This window comes from the organism of the source record quoted next, unplaced genomic scaffold, assembly GCF_019419815.1.
Source record: "Pyrus x bretschneideri cultivar Hongxiangsu unplaced genomic scaffold, Pyrus_bretschneideri_v1 Contig16, whole genome shotgun sequence".
NCBI lineage: Eukaryota > Viridiplantae > Streptophyta > Magnoliopsida > Rosales > Rosaceae > Pyrus > Pyrus x bretschneideri.
Window position 1 is genome coordinate 2,089,465 of NW_025999457.1, and position 9,523 is coordinate 2,098,987.

At 35.2% G+C, this 9,523-nt stretch overlaps 1 protein-coding gene across 23 annotated transcripts; it reads left to right on the forward strand.

The window, feature by feature from the left end:
• The first annotated feature begins 1,105 nt into the window (after positions 1-1,105).
• On the forward strand, positions 1,106-7,869 carry LOC125475722. Of its 23 annotated transcripts, none has more exons than XR_007257114.1 (12): positions 1,108-2,651; positions 2,870-2,939; positions 3,030-3,207; positions 3,286-3,349; positions 3,523-3,708; positions 3,803-3,922; positions 4,032-4,123; positions 4,272-4,325; positions 4,818-4,876; positions 5,129-5,251; positions 5,791-5,922; positions 6,234-6,586. XR_007257114.1 is itself a non-coding variant. In XM_048580897.1 (10 exons), the coding sequence occupies exons 1-6, from the start codon at positions 1,827-1,829 to the stop codon at positions 4,319-4,321; spliced, it is 714 nt and encodes a 237-aa protein (XP_048436854.1). In that variant the 5' UTR covers positions 1,107-1,826; the 3' UTR covers positions 4,322-4,325; positions 4,818-4,876; positions 5,129-5,251; positions 5,791-5,922; positions 6,234-6,586. The 23 variants fall into 23 exon arrangements, 3 of the variants coding, with proteins under 3 accessions (XP_048436856.1, XP_048436854.1, XP_048436855.1); XR_007257102.1 differs by lacking the exon at positions 3,803-3,922 and adding an exon at positions 5,432-5,678 and having other exon boundaries at positions 4,059-4,123; XR_007257105.1 differs by lacking the exon at positions 3,803-3,922 and adding an exon at positions 5,437-5,678 and having other exon boundaries at positions 4,059-4,123.
• Positions 7,870-9,523: the final 1,654 nt, after the last annotated feature.

A 9,523-nucleotide genomic window follows, 5' to 3' on the forward strand; every position in this document is an offset into this window, starting at 1 on the left:
AGGTGAATGTGAAAACAAATGGACTTAAGGAAGATTTTTATAAAAATTTACAAAACCGACAAAGAACTATGAGTTAGCTTGCGTTTTTTTTGTGAAAAACAAATGCAAATCTTTCAGTTTCGTAAAATATTTTTTCATGACCTTAAGAAAATCATTATAATACATATGGAAGGAGTTTTACCAGTTATTAAGCTAAATGTATTTATAGTAGAATATTTAAGTCAAAACCTAAAAAATAAGTTAAAAAGTTATAATGAGACCCAAAATGGTTCTCAAAAGGTGTTTCACCCTCAAGAAATATCAACATAAACTCTTACATTAGTCTTTAACAACTAAGTCATCTAAATGTAGGTCTTATGAAACCAAGTGATCATTTACGTGTTGCAAAACATTTAATTACCTGGCGACTACAAAAACTTTCCACATGGTATAAGTCTTTTTCTATGATCATATCCAAAGTCTACCACTAATATTTTCGTGTAATATAACATCCCAAATTTTTTTATTAAAAAAATACTTATTCTATATTCTATAGAATTTCTTATTCGTAAAATAGTATGCAAGCAGTTTTATTTAATTCTAGTAACATTCACTTAACCATTTTTCTCTTTGGTGCTTAGAACCATTGAGTTATAACCTTTGATAGTTCTGAAATGTGATAACAAAATTGAAAATTTATGCATCGTTTTAAAAAAGATAGAAGTTTTTGTCATATGCCCCATCATAATAGAAACTCACATGCTACAAAACAAAATTCATAGCGACTCTACATCGACAAATATATATTTATTTGATGAAAATGCTTTTACTATTTATCATAACCACAGTGACATTATCTATTCTAAAACTAAGGAGAGATTTACTGTTCATTGGGCTACAGTCAAATATTTGCCCCTCGATTTCATCTTATTTACAAAAAAACCATGAACATTGGGCTGGGTTTGAAGGATATTATTTGAACTGATAAGGGTGATTTTGTCCGGAGGGTTTAGGACGAATTACCCCTTCATTTCATCTTATTTGCAAGAAACCCATTATTTGTAGACTAGGTTGGAAGGGCAATTTTGTCCTCTGGGTTTTGAGTCAATTAAAGGGTTTGCCGTGTAAGGGTCGCACTTACTGTCTTTCATTTATGGTTTCGGGGAAATGAAGCTCTCACAGAGAGCGGAAGAAACGGAGAGACAGACAGAGAGACAGACAGAGAGAGAAAGAGAGAGAGAGAGACAGAGAGAGAGAGAGATTTCGAGGGGAAGACAGCGCAGGGAGAGGTATGGCTGATGGATTTCAGAAGTGGGAAAGTGGGTGATATCTTCTCGGTTTTGACTGAGTTCGAGGGTTGTTGTGTGCTGTCCTTCGATGAGGGTTTCGGGGGGATGGAGACTGTGACAGAGAGCGGAAGAAAGAGAGAGAGAGAGAGATAGAGAGAGAGAGAGATGACGATGGAAGGAGAGCGAAGGGGAAAGGTATGAGTCGTCGATTTCAGAAGTGGGGATACGGATTATCCGGATCTACCGCTGCATGCCTGGATTTCGAAAGATAAGTGCTTTAAAATTTTTTTTTTTTCTATCAGCTTAGATCTGCCTGTTTGTTGTGGATTATTTTCGAATTTTTTAGTGTATTAGGTCAGATTTTGGGGGAATCATCAGAGATATTTATTTCCCTTATAAGTTTTCTTTTCTCTCATTTTGCACATTGATCTCTCTGTCTGCGCATTTGTTCACAGAGAGCGGAAGAAACCGAGAGACAGAGAGACAGACAGAGAGAGAAAGAGAGACAGAGAGAGGCAGAGAGAGAGAGATGTCGACGGGAAGACAGCAGGGAGAGGTATGGCTGTTGTCTGCAGTTTCATTTGCTGTCCTTCAAGGAGGGTTTCGGGGGGATGGACTGTGACAGAGAGCGGAGAAATTAAGCTCTCACAGAGAGCGGAAGAAACGGAGAGACAGAGAGACAGACAGAGAGAGAAAGAGAGAGAGAGAGACAGAGAGAGAGAGATGCCGAGGGGAAGACAGCAGGGAGAGGTATGGCTGTTGTCTGCAGTTTCATTTGCTGTCCTTCAAGGAGGGTTTGGGGGGATGGACTGTGACAGAGAGCGGAAGAGAGAGAGAGAGAGAGAGAGAGAGAGAGAGAGAGACAGAGATGACGATGGAAAGAGAACGAAGATGAAAGGGGAAGCTACATGCCTGAATTTCGAAAGCTAAGTGCTTTTAAATTTTTTTTTTTTCCTATCAGCTTAGATCTGGTTTTTTGTTGTGGATTATTTTCGAATTTTTTAGTGTGTTAGGTCAGATTTTAGTGGAATCATCAGAGATATTTATTTCCCTTATTAGTTTTCTTTTCTCTCATTTTGCACATTGATCTCTCTGTCTGCCTGTTTGTTCTCTCACAATTCCCTGCTTCTGTCGCTCTTGAACCTCGATTCCTTTCGCTCTCCAAGGCTACCTTCTCTCCCTCTTCCACCGTGCGATCTTTGTCTCACAAGTTACCAACCGCACTTTCTTGCTAAAAAACCTTCACTGCTTTCTCTGTTGCTAGAGGTTGCTTTCTCTTCTGCTCTCGCAGGGCCTTCAGTTCTCACTTAGATTCCAGAGTAGAAGCCCAGAAAGCTAATATGGCAAAGCGAGAGCTTTCCAGCACTCTCAGGAACTTAAAAGGTGAAAAGAAACGATAAAATTTTGGTTTTTTATTTATTGTGAGTGTTAATTTCTGATTAAATTATTATTTTTGATAAACCCTTTTAGAATCTGATCTAGGTTTTGCTTAAATTCATCTTGGTGTTGTTTAATTTTGAGTTATATAATTTTCTGGTGGACCTTTAATTGTATTTACAGATTAATACAACGTAATTGGGTTATTTTTTTAATTACTGTAGTTTATGCAAAGAGCAACTTAGAAAGAGGTGAAGAAAGAAGAAGATGTCAAACCATACCTTATCACCTCAGGTACCTTTTAGACCTATTGCATGTCAAAATCAGCTTCAAATTTGTGATTTAATATAATTGAATTTTAACAAGTTTTTAGTGATTTTGTAGAATTTTACGTTTAATAACCAAGTGGATTACTTTACTTGGTTGGACCTGTTTTTATAGCTATATTTCAACCTTTCCTCTGATAGCTTTTAACGATTGGATTTCTCGAGTCTACTTTCCATGCTTTGACCATTTCATTTGGCTGAGGGTTCTGGGTTTTGGAGAATTCTTCATTAAATTGGTGGGTTTGTAGAATTGTACCCTTATATTTCTGGGTTTGGTTTTATGTCAGTTTAATAAATTTTTTTAGGTTTTGCAGAATTTTTTGTGATTAAATTTCTGGCTTAAGTAGCGGTTTTTGAGGTTGTGGTCTCCAAAAAAAGGTAATTTTTACATTAATTCTGTGAAAATTTGTACATATCAATGTGTTAGAATATTTAAGGGAATTTAAAATAAAATATGGTATTGGTATTGGTGGGGACGATGTATGGGAATTTTTCAAGGATTATTGGAATCTCATGGTAAGGAGTGATGTAGAAACTTATAGCTGCAGCAGTTGATGCAGGTTTCCTTTCTATGAACCTGATTTTGGATGGGGAAAGCCACCATGGGTGACTTCAGGTACGGAGTTCAAGAATCTGATTGTGTTAATGGATACACGAGATGGAGATGGCATAGAAGTATCCTTGAATCTCAAGGAAGAAGACCTGGCCATATTTGAAAGCACTAAGGAGCTGCTTGAGTATGCATCTTTAAATCCAACTGTAATTTTGTTTAGTATTGTTGAACCTTTTATGATCTTTCATTGTTTTGTTTCTTGCTTCTGTTTTTCTTAGGTGTGTACTAAATTGGATGTTGGTTTGGTTGTTTCCAATCTTTCCCCACGACTTTCGATACCCAATAGAGAATATGAAAAACCCAACTTTAATTTTGTAAATTTATTGTCCTAAATGAAGGTAACATGGGAATTTGTTCTGAATGGTGTTCAAAGAACTTCAAACTCAACTTTGTCCTGAATGATGATCTGTTCTCTGGATGTCTGATATCAATTTTTTATCTGCTCAGAGTGATCTGATTTACATCTTTTGCTAGGGTGCTAATGTGCCTCCACCATTCAATTCATTTGAATCTACTGGTCTCCCATATGAGATTCAGAGGTATGGAATTATTCTTCTGTTTTTGTCTCTTTTGTGTAATCCTGGTAAAGTTACCTGAGTGTTTTGTGCAAAGTTATGTGATTGCTAGAGGTCCAATGTTGAGTTCCTCTTAACAATTGAGCCCTTTTTGTCACTATTCATATTGCAGGTTTTGAGCTTCCACAAATTTCAAGGCGTTCAAACTTTACTCTCGAATGAAATGGTAATTAAATTTCTTAAAATTATAGTTTATTACTATAAAAGATAAAGACTTATTTTCTCAGCATTGTAATCTATGTTTGTTTACACGTTATCCAACTTGCTTCTACAAAATCAAAATACTTATATCCACCTACAAAATTCTGTTGAAGAAGTGAGATTTTTAAACTGCAGTTTTTCTTTAATTATTCACAAATGTATGTACAAGTTAACGAAAAAACATGTATGCTTTTTTGGTGAATTTAATTTGAATTGTTAAATTTTGGTAACAAAAAAACCTATGATAAATTAAAAGACTATCATTAAATAAGATTTTCTGCTCAGTGTACCTCTATATAGTTCTATTTGAACTCACATTTTTTTTTAATTTAAATTTTATTTCTCTGCATAGTCCGGAAAAATTCTGCTTTCCTAATCATTTCACACAATTTTGTTTAGTTTTAAAAGTTTTGCTATAATTTTCTCTGATGAAAGGACATTCTGTGACAAAAACCAGGATCAATTTGTTTGCAGCTTGAAGATTTTTACTTTCACCAAGTTTATCTTCAACTCCAGGTATTTTCTCCCATTGACAACTTAAAATCAACTGAACTGCACCTCTATACTTGCATAACTCTGTTTTTCTCTCCTCCTTAAATTCATATATGGAGATAGGAAGTTTAAGAATCTTTGTTCCTGCTAATAGGTTTAATAATAGTGACATTTGAATGATCTTTGTTTCCAGGAAAATGATTTTAAAGAATTGTAGCTGTGATTCAGAAAATAGTTAGATTTTTTAAAGCTGACACAGGTTTTTATGAATATCAGGCTTTGAAATACAATGTTGTTCTAGGCTGTCATCTAGATTCCCAATCACATGTTTCCACGGCGGTTTCAAAGAGGTCCTTGAGACGATCAGATGCTGTACTCAGCAGCCACCATTATAATAAGGTTAGGTGTTGAGGTTTTTCCTTAACTTATTTTTCTCTTGGAATATGAAACCCTATGTTTTTCCTGCATGTTGGTACATGTAAATAACACAATGGTTCATAATCTTTTATTTAGAGTTTAATAAATATGATAAAAGTGGATCATAATTTTTACAATAACCTAACATGGCTATTTTTGAAGGTAAGACCGAGCGTCATTCTCTTGGTCACTAGATGCCTTGAGAATTTATAGTCACTCACCCAACTTGGGATTTGAGTAATCATGAATAACTCGATTTTGTGTTACTATGTGATGCGGTGGTGAGAGGACTTTGGTATGGGAGGGAGGACTAGAGAGAGATGTTTAGATTTGAGAAGGGTAATTGGTATTGAAAATTGAGATGCCTATATACCATGGCAGGGTCGGTTCCAGCTTTTTCTTTTCCTTGGTATGCATTATTTGTCCCTTTCTTTTAATTTGTTAGTTTAATTTATTCCTGCAATTTTGTATGAACTATATGTGTGTAGTGATAGATTGTAAGGTGATTGAGATTTGTGCAGGTAATTACTATAAATACAAATGGATGGTGCATACAAATTACTATAACTTCAAGAAAAAACAAAACAGACCCAGATACCAATTCACTTCAGTCCTCAAACATCTCGATCCATTCCAGCTTTTTCTCTTCCTTGGTATGCATTATTCCTCCCTCTCTTCTCTTAATTTTTTCTTTTTGTTTAATTATTTCTGGAATGTTGGAACCTGAATTTCCAGAATTATTGTGATTTTGGAACCCTAATTTGGGATGCATGTAAATGAAAAGTCTTATATATTTGGTCTTTGCTTACAACCTCTCTCTGCTCTTTTTCTCTCTCTCTCCAAAACTCAATTTTGAAGTTGTCATGCATTTTTTATTTTTATTATCACTGTCACCTTTTGATTTGCCTTATGGTTTTATCATCGTACATCATTAGTTGACTACTGTCTTTGTTTTCTTCTGCAGCATGGAGAGCTGTACAAGGCACTTTCTGCAATTTATTGCAAAATAATGTCAGTTATCCCTTCTTTGGATACAACTCAAACTGGGAGCAAGTCTGGTATCCAAGCTTTACGTTCGTTGCATGTAGCACATGAAAAGTCTAAGAATGTAGTAAGCTTTATTTGGCAGGTATTCCCTCAATAGTTAAGGAAACAATTATTTTCCCCTTTCTGCTTTGAAGGAATAGAATTCTCTTTAGATGTTTAAATTTGTTTCATTCATGATGAGGTTGTGTATAAATTGCATTTGCATTTGTAACTCAGTTTTTGACTCGAACATTGTTTATAAAGATTGCAGGTGCATAATTTTTCATATAATTTTCAATCCCGCAGCAACGCGCGGGTGCAAATTCTAGTTTTACCTATAACCATTGTACTTTATGAAAATTGACAGTTGCTCAAATTAAGAAAAGATGTTCGTGGAAAATGCGCACCCATCAATGTATTCGATCTTGTAACTATAATCTTGTACAAATTAGAAAGTCTTATTTTATGTGCTATAAAAATTCTTTATTTATTGCCTATGAGTTTTGAATTTTATATATTATTTTATAATGGGAATCACATGTTTCAGAATTGGCAGAAGAGTCATACAAAGAAATCAATCCGATCAGCTATTTTAACAAATCTTTCGTCACACCAATGAGATCAGCCATGTTCATATCAATGAAAGAGACGGGAAACTGAGTGAGGAAATTAATATTAATTAAAGGCCATAACTTGAGCTAGCTTGTGCTTAATTTCTTATAAATAGGATAGCAGGTTTGAACTGAGCAACACATTCACAACAAGCAAATTAAATCATCAAGAGAGAAGAAAAAAGAGAGATCATCCCAATCCCAACGACACTATACATCATGGCTCCACCTGTACTACCAAGCCCCTTTCTTCTGAAAGCAGATATCAACAACAAATACTTGCGCTATCAACTTGATGCAGAAAGCGACCTCAATGAGATTGTCCAGTTTTCTGAGGACAATGAAAACAGCCGGTTCATAAAGTTCACCACCGAGAAGCCAAACAATGAGGACTACGCCGACAAGAATTACGTGCATATCAAATGCTCCTACAACGGCAACTACTTGAGAAGGGTGGACCAAAACAGGCTATTGGTCCTGGCCGCGGCTACTGACCGAAACGAAACCAAAGACAATTGGGCTTGCACATTGTTCAAAGTCGAGCCTGTCGGACCACCTGACAACAACAACCTAATCACGCGCTGCCGATTACGCCACTTGCAAAGCGACCTCTTAACCAGGCCGTTCATTGAGAACAGATTCGAATTACGCCTCAGCCAAAAAACACCTGACGCTGGAGGGGTGGATATCTACTCCGTCTCCCAAGTTAAATGTTGATGATCACTATGCATGATGTTTGTGGGTAACGTCTCTGGAAACCCTCACGAGACTTCACTCGTCCCATTTGGGTCACCTATGGGTTTAAAAGGCTTGTTGCATGCGCTAATGCAATCGTGTTCCCCGCGAAAGTGGCATTGATTTTCATCACTACTTTTTTCCTTGTTTTTGGTTTTTGAATTTCCTGTAATCCATGTGTTTATAGAAATAATAATAAACTCATGTCTTATCTTTGCGTTTGGATAAGTTGTTTGCAAGTGTATGATTCACTAGCTTTTAGTGTAATCCGTGTGTTTGGTGCAATAATAATAAAGATTGATAATTCAGATGTCTAACTACTTTGCATGTTCAAAACTCAAGTCAAAGAAAGTCCTTGCAAGATTGGATGGTATACAGTTTACGGCATGCAGACAAGGAAATTACCGGTTAGCATTAGTGATCAACTTGACAGGTTAAATAAAAATTTTGTCTATTGCTCCACTCAATCTAAAAATAAAATTACTTAGTTAAATGGACCCAAGTTTGTCTTCTGAAGTCTCTCGGTGCAGTTGGCTTGAAAAACATTAGAGTTTTGTATTTGGCTCTTCTTGTTAAGAACTTTTGGAGATTGATGCAGGGAGAAACTGGTCTTTGGGCAAAAGTTTTAAGTGGAAACTATTAAAGGTGATATGGGTGAGTTACTAAATGATAAAATTGCTTTAGACTATTCTTATACTTGAAAAGGTATTTTTGAAGGGACTAAAAAACTTTTGCATGAGGAGCTACTATGGCGACTTGGAAACGATAAATTTTTTGACGGACAAATGAACTAAATGTGGTATTTTGCTTCATCATGCTACTTGCCCGCTCTCCAACGATATGCTTAAGGCTACTGTAGCTAATTATTGTTACAACAATGGTTTGGATCCACTATTACTTGTTTTACTAAAGGTGGTGGTTGAACAAATGCTTAGCATTCCGATTGCTTTTGATGATTTGGCTGCTAAGTGTATATGGACAGGAATAATTGATGGTAATTTTTCTGTTAAATATGCTTATATGTTGGTCATTAATTCTAGTGGTTTTCCTAATTGGCGATGGAATCTCAATTGGAAACTTCATATTCGTCCAAAGTTATGAGTTTCGTATGGTTGCTCTCTCTTGATAAGATTCTCACTAATGAACAAAAGTTGAAAGTCTTACATTAATTTTAGAAATATAATGGGAAGGCAAAGGTGAAAACTAATTGATTTAATGATGATTTTGTACAAAATTTCAAAACCGACTAAAAACAGTGAGCACCCACGTTTTTGTGAGAAATGCAAATATTTTATCTTCCCAAAAAAATTTTCGTTAGCATGAAGAGAATATTTATAAAGCATTTGAAAAGAGTCACAAGTTTAGTTTGAACGGTACATTCAAACCGAAACATTAAATTAAATGAAAAAAAATTAATCGTAGGGAGCCCAAATATTTGCCTTAGCGAGGGTCTATATACTCAAGAATATCGATGGAAAGCTATACATTAATTTTAAGTACCTCACGATATAGGGAATGTGAAAACAAATGGACTTAATGATGATTGTCATAGGAATTTGCAAAATTAATAAAAAAATTATGAGTGTTAACCCTTATTTTTTTTGGAAAATACAAATGTTTCATTTTTATAAAATATTTTCCATGACATTAAGAAACTGTTTACAAGATGTTTGGAAATGATTTTATCATTTACTGAGCGACAAATGTACCTATAGTAGTATATTTAAGCCGAAACCTAAAAAATAAATGATTTTTTTTTATGATGTCCAAGACGTTTCTCAAACGGTGTTTCACCCTTAAAAAATATCAATAGAAAGTCTTATATTTGTTTTAAAAACCAAGTAATCTAGACGTCGGTCTTATAAAACCAAGTCAATTACTT

Coding starts and splice junctions, on each gene's coding strand:
- LOC125475722 (XM_048580897.1), top strand. CDS start 1,827: ATGGCTGTTGTCTGCAGTTTCATTTGCTGTCCTTCAAGGAGGGTTTCG. Junction 3,709..4,058: donor AGCACTAAGGAGCTGCTTGA/GTATGCATCTTT, acceptor ATCTTTTGCTAG/GGTGCTAATGTGCCTCCACC. Junction 4,124..4,271: donor CTCCCATATGAGATTCAGAG/GTATGGAATTAT, acceptor TTCATATTGCAG/GTTTTGAGCTTCCACAAATT.